Consider the following 19,208-nt stretch of genomic DNA (forward strand, 5'->3'; position numbering starts at 1 on the left):
TTGTTTATACGTTTGGATCCAATTTTGTCTTCTTGACATCTGTTGGGGCAATGATTTTCAGCAACATTTATTCACAATGGTCAATATTTAATCTGTAGTTTATTTTACTATTTAATCTGACTGTACACATCCAGCATTGCTGAAATGGCCTGTTTCATTCCGGGTGTATTCCGAGTCTTACAATTATGTTATGTGAAGAACAAACCTAAATGTAGGTTTTTAGTCTCCGATCATGGTCACAAGGCATCCACCATAACCCATCCAGCACAAGTTTCGTTATAACACATAAAAAAATGGACAGTTAATCAATCGTGTCTTGCGACCGATTACAACAACCTCAAGTTCGGATGTACATGTTTCCCCTTCTGTCATTCACTCGAAGTTGGGTCGATGTAGGGACACTAGGGGTTGCTCTTGGGAGCCCCAAAACACCTCAGATCTTTGAGTAAAGGCCAACGAATATTGGCGAGTGGAATTTGCATGCCACTCCCCTGGACATACGGGTATAAAAGGAGCTGGAATTCCCACTCCCATTCAGATTTTTTCCTCGGTGAAGAGCGGTTTTGTGTCAGCGAGCTGAATTCCACTGCTGGTCCATTCACCTCTAACAAGAAGCCTATACTGTTGGATTTACAGTGCATTCCATTGACTTTCTCTCCATCTGCCCCTGGGCACTTTGACAGTACTAAAAGTGTGTATATTCTGAGCAAAAGAGTATATTTTCCTCTATTAGACAAAACACACTGATGTGAACATCTTTTTAAAGACACTTCCCCTTGCAGCTGTGAAAGCCCAGGTGGCTCCGCCCCAGACCAAGGCGAGTCCTCAGACCTGGCGTAGAGCCCCCCAACGCTCAGCTAGGGCCCACCTGGAGGCTCATAAACGCCCCTGAGATGGACGACTCAAGTAGGAAGACATCCACCGGGACCATGGAGCTGGTGACCAGACCACTCCATCCCCCTCTGGAGGGCCAGGAGGTGAGTCTGTATTCCCCTTTTGTTTTGTGTTCGCCTCACCTGGACGGACTGCGGTACCCATGTTGTCACAAAAACAGCGGTTTTCTCTCTGCATGGGTCATGCCGCCAGTGACCACAGCCGCCATTACAATGGCAACCGGACACCGTACGCTCGCAGACAGGGCCCCACAAACACGGCTCCCCCGCCTTTGCGTTCCCGGCTGCATCCACTTCACGTCGGTGAAAGGCGAGAATACTGCCGTCCTACATGTGGAAATTGTGGTCCCATGTGACATATTTACCACAGGTTAAGTGTATTAAAGGGCTTGTGTGTATCAGATTTGAGAGCTGAAGTTTAAAATCACGAACATTCAGGAACAGACTCTTAACTCATTTACTCATTCTGTAAATGTAATGTATTCTATGGGTTTTTTGGACACTTTGAAAAGGCTTAAATGATGCCTTCACAGGGCTTTTTGATGGAGATTAATAATGGCAGCCAAGCTGTAGGATCTTTCCAAACAGAATTTCCCAAAAAATGACCACAATTTTTGAGCTCCACACCCTTCAGTCCATTGAAGCTCTGGTAAAGTTTTTGAAGGAAATAGGGTTTAGGGATGATCACTTCTGTATAGAACGCACCCCATCATTCAGATGAGTTAGAAAAGATATGTCAGCGTGAGCCAGAACTGCCTTAACTCTTCAAGTTTCACCAGACTGATATGTACATAATGTAGGAGTCTATTTGTTAAATTCTTCAATATTTAAATTGTTTGATGAAGCTAAATTACATGCTTTTTTTTGTATCATGATTTGTAGTATTTACATTGAGTTCACATTATGTATAACAAAAGTTAAAATGTTTCTGTCTCTTTAAGAGCAGGGGCTGTTCAGCGATTTCTTTACGACATCTATGCTGTTTGAATTAATCTGACAGTAAATACCAAAGCAAGAATTAAAAGAGACTTAAATGAATGTGAATGCATAGATCTCAACTTTAAGAGATAATTGGCTGTGGGGCCCTTACTAGTCATAATCTGCCCCTGAGTTTATGACATTCATTCATTTTCTGTATAAGTAATAAATCACTAGAAACACAAGGAGCAATATGTTAATGTGAGGATTGTCCCAAATCGAGAGTCTTGATACATCAATACACCCCTCCCTACAGAAAGCACATGACCTTTATTCATGATCAGGTGAAAGTTCACAACAATGTGAACTGTCTTTCTATGTCAGGTCATACACTGATAGAGCAGTTACTCAGCGTCCATACATTTTAAGCTGTAGTATGCTGCTCACCATACAAACCACACAAATGATTGGGGAACCAGAGGTTGATTAAATGAACTCTACATATCAATTAAAAAAAAGACACATATGTTTGTACATACCTAGTATATTATAACCTGCAGTATTTCCTGTCTGCACTAATGCAATGCAGATTCAGGACAGAAACTGTTTAAATATGCAGATGGTTTTGGTCATGTTAATGCAGAGAGATGATTTAAAGGAAAATTCATATAGAAATCATATTATATTGCAATAATGATGATAATAATAATATATATCAATAATGTCGAGCACGTTCTCTGTTGTTAAACGTTAAAAGATCAAATAACTCACTATGAACTGTACAGTAAAGGCTGAGATGTGATGAAATTAAATGATCATTATCATATTTCTTATCGTGTTTTCTGTGACTTGTGTTTTCCTACAGAAAGTTCCAGAAGAGGATGAGGTGGTGTACGCAGGATTAATGACACGATAATCAAACACTCTTGATTCGGTTTCCTCAGAAATGAGTTTATTATCGTCTGGATTATCACATATGCTTTTATTTGTGTTGTGACAGTTAAAATGTAATTAAATTATTCACAATCTTTATTGTTCTTTAAGTAAAAAACACTTAATAAAGACAATAAATATACAAAAGATAGTACAGCAGGACATTGTTCATTAAAACACATCATGAGGTCAATAAAGTGTCAATGAAACCTGCCATTAAAAAGTCTTTTCAGGAAGATTTCAACAATAAAACAATTTTTAATCCTTTAAAAAAGATTAAAATTACTCAAATCTTAAGACCCAAATATACTCAACATAAGTACGTGATCACAGTCACTGTGTGTTTCTCATCATGAAGAACATTGTCAATATGCAGCTTTATTAATTAGAGAGAGTCTTCACACCATTATACACCAACAACATTTTATCAAAGGGATGAGTGTCCTGTTACAGAGTGTGCATCGGCCGATGCAGATTCAATCTCTCCCCCTTAGACACTCGCGCAACTCGAAGAGGCGCTGACCACAGAGAAATGCACTAACATATAAAATACATTCTCTTAAAGTCTAAATATCTTATATGTTGCTTCTAAAGTAAATGTATCTTGTTTTAAGACAAAAACATTTGATGATGAGAAGATTTTTTGCAGTGAATTTCTTAACTGAATTAATGATAATAAAACGTATTTTTTCTCCTTTAATTCAGTGAATGTCATTTAGAGGTATTTTTAAAATATGATTTGTCCTCTTTATTGTTAGTAAGCACATTTAATACAACATTTTAACTCGGAGCATAAGCTCAATAATCGCTCTAATAATCGTTTATCAATCTAATCGTTACTTACAGCCGTGAGTAATGGTGCCATGAGTTGCACTCTTTAAAACTATGATGTTTTTCAGTTTCTTTCATTTTCTGCATCTTCAAACTTGTTGCTGAATTTTGTCCTGAAGTCGTCTTTCTTCAGTTTCAGAAGTCTGCACTTTTATTAAACCTGTAGAAAAAGAGATGATTGTAATAATATCTTCGTTCTAAATCATTATCATGAACCACAACATCAGTGAATCTAACTGAGATTTGTTTGCAGTTTAATATAAAGACAACACTTGCCTTTTACTCTGTGTTTCCTGAAGCAGATCACAGCTGAGATTACTGCAATTAATACTGCAGACGTACACGCCGTAATGATGATGATGATAGAAGCTAAAAAGATAAAGAGAAACAAACATTAACTTCTATAAAGTGAAACACTTTTATCACTGATAATCAATCGATCAATCAATCAATCAGTATTTAAAGCTGCAGTGTGTTTAATAAACAGAGACTGTAAGACCATCATTCATTGGTTAATGTTTTACTGTGAACACTGTGTCTCTGTGTCTATAAAACATTCCTCCTGTTCTGAGTGACACCTGACAACAACACTGACTCCACCAATGGCGTGAGCTGGGGGCGGGGCTATCTATCTGTATTCAGAAATAAACACTAACACTAGATAGAGGCTCATAAATAAACACTAACACTAGATAGAGGCTCATAAATAAACACTCGTGATGATAATATACAAGATTATACAGAATGTGTTTCTTCAATGTCTTAAATACATCCAAGAGAAACGATTGACAGAATGTGTTGTTATATTCAATCATGTGTTATAGTGTGTAAGATCTATTAAACATATTCAAATCATTTGATTTATGACATCCAGATCATCTCATTAAATAAACACTGACGCACCTGAACGTGATCGACCGGGAGTATTCTCATCAATCTCATCAATCTTAATCTTCTCAATCACATCAGTCTCTGATTTCCTCTCTGAAGACAGAAACATCAACAATCACAATATAAACATTCACTGGTTTAAAACAGAAACAGAATTTCCTCTTGCAGTGTCTCATTTTCTAAAGGCAGTTTATATATAGTTTATTGTCTCATATTAAACTGATCTTTATATGTATTACACAAACAGATCTTCAGTTTTATGCTACAGACAGTTAAACATGCTCTTTCCTTCTCAAACTAATGACTCGACAACTTCACAATATACAAATGAGTCCCACAAACAGACTGAAAATGCACTTGTGTTCATCCCAAAGCAGCAAAGACATCATTCAAAGTGAATTACAGGAAGAAACTCTGAATGTTTCAAGCAGTCAGTAATAAACACATGAGTGAGTTTCATTTGATTTATAACACACAGGAAACATTAAAATACTCACCATTAACAGTTACATTGAATGTTGTGTATGAGACCTTATTATTGCTTATTCTGAGTTTATAAAGTCCCGAGTGTTCAGTTGTGATGTCTCTGATGGTGAGAGATCCAGTTTTACTGTTCAACTCCAGTCTGTCTTTAAATCTCCCATCAAGAACTTCATCATATACTCGCTTGCTATTGGCCTCTCCATTTATTTGAGCAATACGAGTGTTTTCAAGTCCAAAAAACCACACAATCAGATCACTTTTCTGTTTTTCAACATTTATGTCTAGAGTGACTGAATCTCCCTCGATCACTGACTTGATTTCGTCCGTGTCATCTCCAAACACACCTGATGAACACACAGAAAGTTTCCATGTATTTAAACACATGATCAGCACTCATGTTACTTTTTCTTAATTATGAGACATTATTCACAGTAGTATCATAATTAATATTTGATGGGAATGTAAACGAGGCTTTGAGGAACAGAAGAACAGTTTTATGTATAAAGCTGCACAAATCTCCTACATATCTTTATTTCTGTTCCTCACAGTTTCATTCATGTAAATATTCTCTGAATAAATGTCTGTAAATAATTCTATAAAGTGGCAAATCCTTACAATAGTTTTACCCTCTCGAATATTCAGTACTCTTATTAATATTTATCTCACTTTCATTTCAAAAGGGAAGGTATATTTAGTCTCTAATGAAATAAACTTTATATTTGAGAAATATGTTTCTATCAGGAAGACACTTGAGTGAAGTTTGAGATGCCATTTATTTGATAGATGTAAAAACGGAGGTGATGTCTCTCTCTTTGGCGTAGGCCCCGTCCGGCAGTCCGAGGTATTTGTACCCGGAACCGTCATGTCCTGCCGGAGATAGGAGGCAGGGGCGAGGAGCCTACCCCCCTGCGGGACAGGGCTCAACTGGTGGTGGTGGGGAGGTGGAGGTTGCAGTGTTAGCACACCGAAACAGCAATGTGATAGATTGTGAGCGGGCATATAAAGCAATGGCTTACAGGCAATTGACTAGGAGTTACCCAGCTAATGATGTGATGATGTACAGCTGCTGGTCTTCCCGCTAGAACTACGCTCCACTTCCATTTAAAATCATGTTTTTCTTCAATGGCTTCAGTAATATCGAACTATTGCTTTGATGCTGCAGCTCTACAGGGAAGAACTGTAGACGTGTTAAAAATGAGTTTCTCAGTTTGTGTTTACATTATTTACAGATGCAGACAGTTATGTGTACACCTGTGTAGAATCAGTTACCAATGTCTTTGTAAAAATGTTTCAATCAGTTTGTCATGATTAATTTATTCTGCGAGTGAAATTGATCAATTACAGGCAATTATTGAGTTAAGAGTTCGTTTGACCATATAATATTTAATCTATTAAGATTAAATGTATTTGGCTTGCTGTCCCCGGTGGAGGGGCTCGAGGAAGCAGCTTCAACTCGAGCTCAATATTTACCTCCCAAAATGATGCTTACGATAAAGGACAGTGTGCACATTCCACTCCTTTGATTCATAATCATTCAGACATTTCAACTTTAGCAGTTTAAGACTGAAAATTTCACGGTAGGCAAAAGACTTACGAGTTAAATGAACGCAAGTTTCATGATGTGCCCACTGAACGGCGCGGTGCGTTTTGATACGGCTTTAAATTAAGCTCACAAATGTGGAGCTATACAGTACACGCACATCAGTATTCATAATCCAGTTCCAGTAAGTTCACAGTGTCCGAAGTAGCCCGCAGATCTGTTGTGTCCCAACGCCTGTTGTTGAAATAGAAAAATTGCTGTTGCATTTTGGGAAACTGACATCAAGGGCGTAGATTTGAACAATTACAAAAAAATTCAATAAAACAAATCATGCATTGACATAACACACACCCATATGTACAAAGCTAATAACAATGTAGAGGAAATCTCTTCACACTGGCATAAACAGATTCAAACTGGCATAACCGGTTTGACAATGAGGAAGGACTGGGTTTCATGTTGACTGTCACGCTGGTGATTATGTGCGTCTGTAATTGTGTTTTATAATAGGGCGTTGACACAGCAGAAAATAAAGGGGTTGACTGTTAAAGTGTTTAATTTAAGTTAAAACACCTTTAAAAAAAAAGGTAAAAAAAAAGTAAAAGAAGAGACCTTTTCTTTTTAACTAGGTGACTTCTTTAAAGGGCACCTATTCTGCCCCTTTTCACAAGATGTCATTTAAATCTTTTGTGTCCCCAGAATGTGTCTGAAGTTTCAGCTCAAAATACCCATCAGACCATTTATTATACCATGTTGAAAATGCCAATTTTTGGGTGAGAATAAAATGAGCTGGTGCGTCTCCAGAATAGGGTTGAGTTTTGACATCTCTGCTTCAGATAACTACAGTAGACATAAGCAAATATTTTGGGAACATAGTGGAATACAGTGAAATAGTGTCAGATTTTAACCGGAGTCAGACACTGATGAGGGAGAGACGTCTCAACTTTGAGATTGAATCAGGAAGTTTCAGAATGGTTATTTGATAAATGTATTTATTTGTTGTAGAGTTTTTTCTGCAGTTTTGCAACGATAGATGAGCAACACACACACACACACAATTACACTGCAAAGAAAATATAAAAATGGTCCATTCAGGCTTTTACAATTGTATATATTGTCTCTGAGGGTACACCACTGAACCCACAGTATTCGATCTGTCAAAAGACCCATGTCCCATACATAGATATAGATTCTGAATGTAAATAGCCTATATTTCAACAAAACTGCTGTCATTCAACTTCAAAACAAACTGTTGATCTTATCTTTTAATATTCACATCCACATGCCCTTGACTGATGAAATATATAATATTAAAAATAAAGTATAACAATGATAAATGAGAAATAAAACATGAAATTGTATAAAAATTATAATGTACATTAATGGTAATATCTTACCATTCACAATGAAGAGTTGGAGGGTTAGAAAACTCAGACAGTGCTTCATGTTCTTCTTAAAGGAAAGTCTGATATTTGATGTGCAACAGAATTCATTCTCATGTACCATAAAAAAAGACCTTGTGCATACTCCTTTTTATAAGACAGCTTAGAAAGACACCTCCCTACTTCACCAGTTTCGGTAGAAATTGAAAGTACAGTATGTGTACACGTCCACCCCACCCTGGCATTGTTGAGCTCTATAGAAAAACATTGGAGAAAAAATAAATCTACTCATTGTGAAACACAGGCATAACATGCATATTTTACTGACTTTAAGCGCAGTGTAGTTCTAGTGGGAAGACTAGCAGCTGTACATCATCACACCATTAGCGGGGTAATTTCTAGCCAATCACGTGTAAGCCACTGCTTTATAATCTGCTCACTATTTATCACATTGCTGATTCAGTCTGCTAACACGGCAAACTCCTCCACTCCTGCACTGGTGTAGACCCCTCGCTTCCGAGTACAACTTTTTCGGACCGCCAGACTTACGCCAGGGGCTTACGCCAAAGAGAGACATTACTTTTATGTTTTATATTCATCAATGTCATCTTAAATTTCACTCAAGTCTGCGAGTCTTCCTGATTGAAGTTTGGTTAAAAGAGAATTCACTTAAATTTTAAAAATTGTATCAAAAGTGTTTTAGTAGCTCTTTAAAGATTTGTAATAATTTATGTATGTTGTATTCAATATAAATAAACAATGGATTCAATATTCAAGTAAAGAAACCTGTTTAGTTCCTGTAGATGACTCATATAACACTGCAGTCATTCTGTTTTGCAAATCAAATATGCAGGTTGTGACAGACTGGAGCATGGTCAAAGTTTAATGTCATTTATCTCCTATGTAAAAAGGAGGGAAATGTAAATAGTGTAATTTTGCATAAGCAACCAGCCCAAGCAAAAAGAGAAGTGACGATGCTTTGAGAGAAATGATATGTTACATTTTAAATGATGATGATAAATAATCTGGAACATTCTTCCAAAGGTAAAGTTGGTAAAGTAAATTAGATTAAACATTTTTTTTAGATTAGATTTAACTTTGTCATTGTGCAGAGTACAAGTACAGAGCAAATTAAATGATCACAACACCTGAAACCAAACTCAGACGTCTCGAAGTGTTTCAAAGATCAATTAACACAGCATCTTACAGATGTGGGCTCTTGCGCAAGACGCTGAACAAACAGTGAGACCACAAAGACCAGCACATGTTTACATAAAACAGTGCAGACAGATGCAGCACGTGTGTGAAAGACTCCTTAAACTTCAGAATAATGCTGAAATACAGGCCAATAATCCTGACCTAACACTACCATGCTATAGTGCTAATATTAAACTGAACCAAGTTGAAAGTTTGTGGAATTTTAAGTTTCGAAAATAACAACATTCCCAAAACTCTTTCGTTTCAGAAAAGCACAGATTATTGATTACATCCTTGTTCCTGTTGGCACCCTGTCAGAGAACTTAATAAGTAAGATTAATGTACTACTTTTGTCCCATATAAATCATGGGTTTGATTAGTGTGAGAAAGATCTTGCAGTTATTATCAAAAAAATCACAAAGGGTTTTTCTTTTCCACATGAACAAAAACAGGGAACAGAAATGTAGGAACGGGACGTCAGGGATGGTTGTAAAACTTTGTCAAACCATGAAGAACTCAAAGAGGTTTGAGGACTCTCAAATCTTAAGACATGTAGATTTATATGTCGACTTCAAAAAGCAGTTTTAGAAAGATTGTCACAGACTTCCAGAATTGATGTTGAACATACGGAGAGTTCCAGTATTACAAATGACCCGAGACTTCATTAAACTCTAATAATAGTTCAAGTTTTAGCAACATGAGAGTTCAAAACTAAATCCACATTATAAAGTTTGTATTTGACCTAAGAGACATGAACAACATGATGTGCGTGTTTGATATAATTCTCCTCTGTGTAAAATGTTTAACCTTCTGGCGGTTATTGTGTGTACACATACACCCTGTTCTTTAGTTGCTTTAGAGCTTTAACTGATCTGCTTAGATGATGATAGACGGCTGGTTCGACCGGTCTGACCTGTAGCTTTATTTCAAAGAATTTCATCAGAAGTGGATCTTTAAACAAGTTGTTGTGACAGAAGAGTAATAATGCTGCATTTATGTCAAGTTAATTGAGTTTCTATCTTTCACTTCTTTGTTGATCTCGTAATTACATGTAAGAAAACGTTGAATTCTGTTCAGATTTGACAGTCCTGACGTCATGCAAAAACAGTCAAATTGGCCCTGACCTCAACAGATAAAGATCATTTCTGTCTGATTTAACATTTAATTTTAGTCAGTGATATCCGGAAAGCTGTTCTTGATCTTAAAACATTAACAAGAACACTTAGAATGAATACATTAATGGAGTGATTCAATATTTTGCAGTCATCAATAAAGACGAACATTAATCACGTAATGAGAGTCGTGTTATTAATGTGTTAGTCTGAGGACGTGAAGACTTCACAATTAACCTACAGTAAATCCAAGACAAAGTTATATCTGCATTTTATGAAGGAACTCATCACAAGCTTTAATCACACAAGATCATTGTTTAGATTTACCACATGAACTTGGTTTAGAAATTCTAGCATCCTGCAAGTCCAGAAATAGTTCCTGTATTAACTGAGCTTCAGATGTTTGTACAAAAACAGGACCCATACGACTTTCAATGGAAAACAGGACAATGAGGGATTTTATCTTTGTATTGTTACCCTGTCAACATTTTCAATGGCCACACCACAAAAAAAAAAAAAAAGATTTTTTTATAATATAGATGTGTTTATAATTGTCTGATCTATTCTTACTGATGGTTTAAAGACTTTTCTTTTGTGGAACACTTGTTGGGCCGAATGTGAGAGACTAATAGCATCAGTCACCATATAAAGTCGAATAAAAAGTGAAAGTAAATCAGTCTTCAAACATCATTTTAATGACTGCCCTTTTTGCACTCTGTGTAAATATCACCTGCACAGCTCGAGTTAGCATGTTTTTATAACAGAAATCATAGTTTTAATGCACTTAACCATGTTTTTACTACAGTATAATGATGTTAATATAGCAACCATGTTTTAATTTTGTGGTTACTTTGATTTTACTACAAAATACCATAATAATACCATGGTTATTTTTTGAGAGGCAAGGTTAGGGTTAATGTACACAGTACAAATAGCATCTGCCTTTTAGTTTTCATAGTGCCAAAGGGCTTGAGAACAATATTATGAGGAGTTAGGGTCACAAAAAGAAAAACAAGTGATTTGAAAATAGAAAAAGCAATCTTTTTTTGTGTATTATTTATATACACTCACCTAAAGGATTATTAGGAACAGCATACTAATACTGTGTTTGACCCCCTTTCGCCTTCAGAACTGCCTTAATTCTACGTGGCATTGATTCAACAAGGTGCTGAAAGCATTCTTTAGAAATGTTGGCCCATATTGATAGGATAGCATCTTGCAGTTGATGGAGATTTGTGGGATGCACATCCAGGGCACGAAGCTCTCGTTCCACCACATCCCAAAGATGCTCTATTGGGTTGAGATCTGGTGACTGTGGGGGCCATTTTAGTACAGTGAACGCATTGTCATGTTCAAGAAACCAATTTGAAATGATTCGAGGTTTGTGACATGGTGCATTATCCTGCTGGAAGTAGCCATCAGAGGATGGGTACCCGGTGGGGTCTTCTGCTGTTGTAGCCCATCCGCCTCAAGGTTGTGCGTGTTGTGGCTTCACAAATGCTTTGCTGCATACCTCGGTTGTAACGAGTGGTTATTTCAGGCAAAGTTGCTCTTCTATCAGCTTGAATCAGTCGGCCCATTCTCCTCTGACCTCTAGCATCAACAAGGCATTTTCAGCCCACAGGACTGCCGCATACTGGATGTTTTTCCTTTTCACACCATTCTTTGTAAACCCTAGAAATGGTTGTGCATGAAAATCTCAGTAACTGAGCAGATTGTGAAATACTCAGACCGGCCCGTCTGGCACCAACAACCATGCCACGCTCAAAATTGCTTAAATCACCTTTCTTTCCCATTCTGACATTCAGTTTGGAGTTCAGGAGATTTTCTTGACCAGGACCACACCCCTAAATGCATTGAAGCAACTGCCATGTGATTGGTTGATTAGATAATTGCATTAATGAGAAATTGAACAGGTGTTCCTAATAATCCTTTAGGTGAGTGAATATATATATATAATATCTTGTCTTGGTCAGCGTCGGGAGGTTACTTAAAAAAGATATTCAATTACAAATGCTGATCAGTAATGTAATCCAGTTACCTTGAAAATAACAATGTAATCAGATTAGTTTATGATTACCTCAAGACCACATTTATGAATGTCAAGAGAAAAGCGATATGTTCTCGATGACTTTAATCAGTCTGAATGCAAACATGTGTTGGAGCAGTTATGAGTGATGCAGATATTATGTTTGGGACACTCAAACTAATAATGGAGTAACAAGTGTTGCTAAACAGAAGTCTGTCATTTTGGCGCCACCAAACAGAGTTACACAAACACACCCATCAGTAATATTAAACTGGACAACAGAAAGCATTTTAAAATTGTAAAGATACACAATTCAGATTGAATTGACTTTATACCAGAAGTTACAACATTTATCACTGTAAACAATTGATATAGACGACAAGCAAACTCCTGTTTAACAGAAAATGCATCTTACCGAGCAGTGTTGTGATATAATCCACCGGTGTTAGGGGAGATTTGAGCGTTTCTGTTAGTCCAGACCGCTATATGAGGACACATTTCCACTGATGACTAGTCACAATGTTAGCATATCCACAGAAAGACTCACACTAGCTAGCATTAGCAGATAAAGTCCATGCTTGGCAAGGTTTAAACATTATCGGTTTCCACAGATCCTCCATTTTGTAATTTAATGTAGTTATATAAATAGCACTAACTGGGATTAACTAAATAACAAACAGGATGATTCTGTAATAAAATATGTTTACCACATATTCCTCCTTCAACGCTTTCCTCCATGTGTTCACTGTCACTCTTCCATCATGCTCCACCCCTCACCTGTGATCACTCTTAACTCGCTCCTGATTGGATATCTCTTTTTCTTCTAGACTTTTCTCTGTGTTCCGTGCATTACCGCCACCAACAGGACATTTGAAACCTCACAGAAAAAAAAAAGGTATTTTGTCAATTCTTGGCATTTACGCCAGAATCTTTACAAATAACACATTTTGAGGTTTCAGATATTTTGTCCTTTGGGCCAAGAAGTGCGGATTACACCAATTGTCATTCATTTATCATATAATTCTGTCCTCGCTTTATCAAATTAATACATGTGATACAGTTTCAGTAGGGTGCCCATATGGGATGGGGTGTAATAATAGGGTTCAAAACAGTGCAATGAATGCAAACTTGAATACAGGGATAAAAGACACTCTTATTAGCATAACATAAATATATATAAATAAATAAACATGTCCAATGTTCTTTTGAATGTCCATGTACTAACATAAAATATGGGATGCCATGAGTGTAACTTCATTTACTATTAATATTATTTTGAATGGTCATGGAAAATGAAGCAATGTGATTTTACCTGGTCGCAAAAAAGTTAATTTACCTGGTGAACTTTGACCTTTTTCTGACCCTTTGTGTTTCACAGAGCTCATATGTGCTTCTAAATCACTTGCACCTTTATTAGCAACTAAAACTTTACATGTCATACATTCTGCTTCCACTGATCTCCACCTGGATGAAAGGATGGGAATTATTTCTGCAAATCTTCTGTACATTTGCACTTTTGCACAATTTGGCCAATAGTTGCTGCAAGCCTCTTATAATCGACCAATTGGTGTGCGAGAGAACGTGTCCCGTTTCTTTCTTACAAAGACGGGTTAAATAAATGCAAATGTGCGCACACACAATGAAGTATTAGACCAGATGCACATCATAATGCAACTAAAGAAATATAGAATTTAGAAATCCTGTCCAGATGCTTTTTTAAGGTCTGAAAAAGAGGACATATCCGGGAAAAAGAGGACGTATGGCCACCCTAGTTTCAGACTCTCTACATACATCACACAATCCATCCAGATGTTTCCCTATAATATAAAGATTTGCATTCAATCTGCAGTGGCCAAACCAAAATCTGGACATCAACACTGTTGGAACCGGTTATTTCCTGAAATGAGTTTTAACATGTGGCTGTATTGAGAAAAGATGTCTGCTGTCTTCTTCCCATTGATGATGTCATAGTATCCCAATACCTGACACTAGTTTACTTCTTAATTCAGTTCCTCCAAATTCCACTAATGCCGACTTTCTCTTGTTTTAATTTTAATTCATCGCTATAAGCTTGAAGAACTGAAATATATTTAGTATTTATATAATCATCAGCTGTTTCTTTGAGATCTTCTTTATCATCATGAAATAATCCACATCTGTAGACAGTAGCCATCCCGGGACAAACACCCTTCCAGGATTATTAGCAGGAGCAATATTTAAAATCTTAAACTTTTCAGCCCATATTAAACGTTGTCTTATATAACTTACAAACGTTTTCTTTGATTTGACAAACTCAAAACATTCATATAATCTAATAGCAGGACAATCCTCACTTCTTTTGCTGAGTTTGTCCCAATTATATAAAGTTAGTTTAATTATTATTTATAATGGCTTTTCCCCATTTCAACTAATAGTGCAGGATCAGAATGGGATATCACAGTTGAGTGTATATATACACACTGGCCGCCAAAAAAGTTGCAAAATGCAAAAGATTGAGTATTTCTGTCAGTATTTCTGTGTAAGTTACTCTGATCTCTATTTATTCTATTGATGAAGAATGTTCATTTCTAAAATGTGTGACCTTTCCTCAGGAATAAGTCTTTTATTTTGAATACTTGTATTGTTGTTTATGTGTGACCTGTCATGATGTGATTGAAGTGGATTAGAAAGCTGTGTGATTGTGAACTCTACTGGTGAGCTGAAGAAACTGCAGTTCAATAAACATCACGAGACTGATTGTATTTAATGTCCTTTTTAAATAAGAGATCTCAACACAGCATTTAATGATGTCTGTCTCAGCACAATCCTCTCTGGAACATCACACACGAATCAGGTGAAAACACTTCTACATTTAGATTTCTTGTGTATTCATTGAGCGCATAAATGCCAGCCTAAATGATGCCCGCTCTGACCTGCCTCAGTTCTGATGCTGCTTTGGTTCTGTGTTATTACAGTATCAGAGCAGCTTTAAACATTGTTGATGTCATGATAGAGCATAACTTTTACAATTGACTTTCCTATTTAAAAGTATAACTTCATATTCTCATTATTTAATATTTCTATATTCATAATGTTATATTGAAAACATTAATCTCATACCATTTTATATATATAGACAAATACACATAGATGCCACTTCTGTGCCACCTTTGCAGTGTAAAGATGGCATTAGTCAAACATCCTCATATCTGTATGCACCTTAAAGTCATGTTTGCTTCATGTTTAAAATATTTTGACATATTGTGTGTACAACATACACTGCACATTTTATTACAATACTTAATAATAAACTTAAAAATAACACAATCAAAGGTAAAAGTAACTGTAGTTTATTTACACAACAAGTAAATAAATGCATGAGTTGTTTTTAGATGAGATTCTTCATACCCACTAGAACAGTGATGATGACTGTTACAGTGTCATCAAGCAGCAGTGTTCAGTCAGTAAATGCAGTTAAACACGTGTTTTCAGTTACTGTTGGGCACATCTGGTGCCAGCTGCAGGTGGCATAATAGCTAAACAGCGTCTTATCTTGTTTTGAGTGAACCCTCTGTATGTCTGACTGACTTGATCCAGTCTAGGGGGTTTTTGGGCACTTTGAAAAGGCTTAAATGATGCCTTCACAGGGCTTTTTCGATGAGAGAATAATAATGGTAGCCAAGTGTGACGGTCTTGCCAGACGGTCTATTTACTGCATAATGGAGATACAAAAATGGAAATAATGGTTTGGTGACACAGAGAATTATTCAGTCCCACAGTATGTCTCATTAGCTCTGCTCTGTTTTCATTAAAACAGTTCTTTTTCCTTTTAAATCTTTTAACTTTGTGATCATACAGTGATAAATTCTTATCAGCTCTTTGTACAATTTTAGCAAATTGACGGTTACAATAAGCATTTTCACTCAATTCTTTCTAGAACAGTTCAAATGAATTCAATATGAAACGAAACGTCCCCACCTAGTGGTGAACACAGGCAATTTAGTACATATAATGCAATTAATCAATTAAACTGATTAAATCAATAACATTTTGCAACATTACCTGCATAATGGAGATACAAAAATGGAAATAATGGTTTCATGACACAGAGAATTAATCAGTCCTAAATGAAACACAAGAAATTACACGGAGGAATTACGATCAAGCCTCGTGAAACAAAGTCAGAATAACTCAATATAAAAAAACACATTCGACGCCAAATATGTCAACAGATCCCTAATATGTTCATTACAAGATCAATTCACAATAGAGCAGTTATTTGTGTGTTTTTAGTACTTTTAACTGATAATTCTCCAGACCACTCAAAATGTGCCACTTACCCACAGCATGTCTCATTACTGCTGTAGGGAGTTCCCTTCCACTCGTCAAATACCATCATTCACCCTATAGATGGCGCTGTCCCCATTTATGCAGTAATTTAACATATTTACATACCGTTACACAAGCTTTAGACAGAATTTCCCCAAATTACCAAATGACCACTATTTTTGAGCCCCACACCTTTCAGTCCTTTAAAGCTCTCGCAATGGAGGGTAAAGGTTTTGAAGGAAATAGGGTTTAGGGATGATCACTTCTGTATGGAACGCACCCCATCATTCAGATGAGTTAGAAAAGATATATCAGCGTGAGCCAGAACTGCTTTAACTCTTCAAGTTTCACCAGACCGTTGTTTACATGATGTAGGAGTCTATTTGTTCAATTCTTCAATATGTAAAGTGTTTTTAAGTTAAAATACATGCTAACATGTTACATGCTTGTTTTTTCCCTTTTGTATCATAATTTGTAGTTTTTACATTGAGTTCACATTATGTATAACAAAAGTTAAAATGTTTCTGTCTCTTTAAGAGCAGGGGCTGTTCAATGAACATGTTTCAGTTGAGCGGTTTCTTTACCACATCTGTGCTGTTTGAATTAATCTGACTGTAAATAATAAAGCAAGTATTAAAAGAGACTTAAATGAATGTAAATGCATAGATCTCAACTTTAAGAGATAATTGGCCCCGGGGGCCCTTACTAGTCATAATCCGCCCCTGAGCTAATGACATTAATTAATTTTCTGTATAAGTAATAAAATCACTAGAAACACAAGGAGCAATATTTTAATGTGAGGATTGTCACAAATCGAGAGTCTCGATACATCGATACACCCCTCCCTACAGAAAGCACATGACCTTTATTCATGATCAGGTGAAAGTTCACAACAATGTCCTGTTTTTATATGCCTTTCTATGTCAGGTCATATACACTGATACATTTTAAGCTGTAGCATGACGCCAAGCAAGTTCTCTGTTGTTAAACGCTCAAAGACAAAATAACTCACTATAAACTGTACAGTAACGTTCTTTCAACAGTAATCCAATAAAACAGTGAATAAAACTTCTATTACTTCAGTCTCTTAAAATAATACATAATAAATGAATTTAGCAGACAAAGAGTTAAAGACACTGTATCTACATAATCCTTTCATTGTAAACATTACCCAACAACATCTCACTTTACTCAAATAAAACATGTATTACACACAGATGAGCAATATTCACATTATAATCATGATTTATAGCCAAAGAGTTTGTGAAGTACTGCTGACTGAAACTATAATCTCAATAAATGTGCAGTCTCGATTATTAATCTGAGAATATATCATCATCATTCTCTGTCTGTCGCTCACTTCGACGTTGTGTCGAAGAAGCGACACTCGGGGTCTCTCTCTTGAGAGCCTTATGCATCTCTGAACTTTGAGAAAAGGCCAATGAGAAATTGGCAGACACGGGTATAAAAGGAGGGAAATGCATCTGTTCATTCAGAAATTTCCTCCCATCTCTGGCACATGCTGTTGGATCTATGGCGCTTATCAGCGGCTTACACCTTCTCTGCCCTGGGCGCTTCGACAGCGCTATTAAAAGATACATTTTCCTTAAGAGTATTTTCTCTAAAAGAGAAAATACTTTAAAAAGGAATGCCACACCAGCCGCCCACTGCATCTCTCCCCAAGCTGTGAAGCCTCACCCCATGGTACATCACACGTGATCGTCCCCTTAGTGCCCCTCGCCCCGGAGCTTGGACGCGTGGCTTACGTATTCCAATCCATTCTGGTGGCATATTTTCAAATATGCTTTTATTTGTGTTCTGTGACATTTAGACATTTAAAATGTAATTAAATTGAATTACATTTTTAAGTTGAATTTCACTTTTGTTTTATTTTGAAGAAGGCCAAACATCATCACAGATTTGATCATGAAGAATTAAATGGATTTTAATCAGGAGTTTATGATCAACTGCAGGAGTCAATACTGTAATTCACAATCTTTATTGTTCTTTAAGTAAAAAAAAAGAAACACTTAATAAAGAAAGTTAATAAACATACAAAAGATAGTAGAGCAGGCCATTGTTCATTAAAACACATCATGAGGTCAATTGTCACAATGAAACCTGCCATTAAAAAGTCTTTTCAGGAAGATTTCAACAATAAAATTATGAAAAAAAAAACAATTAATGACATTTCAAAAAAGTTAAACAGAAAAAAAACATTAATAACATGTAAACACAAACATGTGACAACTTGCCCCAACCTGAATACTCTTCCTGAGATCACGGTTCAACTCTACATTGATTATATAATTTTCTTTTTTCAATCAACAACTGTCATGATGAAGCAGCAACTTGAGGAGTCTTGCCGAACAAGTTAGATTATACAAACATGTTTTTCTGTCGTCCTTTTAGCAAATACAAAAGCACACACTCCTCCACTGACCACATGTTCACTTCACCACATATACGGTTTTGTGGTGCCTAAAACTCTGTTTAGCTCCCTTGTGGTCTGATGTTTGTAACCACCCGAGCAACGCTAGAGCGCACATAATGTATGTATAATGGGACCACGCATTGGCCTTGTGTTAGCGAAGCACTCGTGTCTACGTTTGCATACTTTCATATGTTTGTGCCCTTATTCTTGCAATTCAATGGCTTCAGATAATATATATATATATATATATAAAGTTT

General features: G+C 36.4%; 1 protein-coding gene across 1 annotated transcript; it reads right to left on the reverse strand.

Moving 5' to 3' along the window:
• Positions 1 to 2,742: 2,742 nt before the first annotated feature.
• Positions 2,743 to 16,584, reverse strand: LOC127639464 (uncharacterized). Its single transcript, XM_052121517.1, has 7 exons — positions 16,529 to 16,584; positions 12,917 to 12,962; positions 12,625 to 12,691; positions 4,964 to 5,293; positions 4,479 to 4,559; positions 3,852 to 3,944; positions 2,743 to 3,735 (listed from the first exon to the last, which is right to left on the reverse strand). The coding sequence occupies exons 1-7, from the start codon at positions 16,582 to 16,584 to the stop codon at positions 3,665 to 3,667; spliced, it is 744 nt and encodes a 247-aa protein (XP_051977477.1). The 3' UTR covers positions 2,743 to 3,664.
• Positions 16,585 to 19,208: the final 2,624 nt, after the last annotated feature.

The sequence above is a fragment of the Xyrauchen texanus genome, chromosome 48 (genome assembly GCF_025860055.1).
Source record: "Xyrauchen texanus isolate HMW12.3.18 chromosome 48, RBS_HiC_50CHRs, whole genome shotgun sequence".
NCBI classification, from domain to species: Eukaryota; Metazoa; Chordata; class Actinopteri; order Cypriniformes; family Catostomidae; genus Xyrauchen; species Xyrauchen texanus.

Excerpts from the sequence above, each read along its gene's own strand:
- LOC127639464 (XM_052121517.1), bottom strand. The coding sequence starts at position 16,584 with ATGGTATTTGACGAGTGGAAGGGAACTCCCTACAGCAGTAATGAGACA. Across the intron at positions 5,294-12,624 it reads TTATATCACAACACTGCTCG|GTGTGTTTGGAGATGACACG; the intron begins GTAAGATGCATT and ends TGTGTTCATCAG. Across the intron at positions 3,736-3,851 it reads CAGGAAACACAGAGTAAAAG|GTTTAATAAAAGTGCAGACT; the intron begins GCAAGTGTTGTC and ends CTTTTTCTACAG.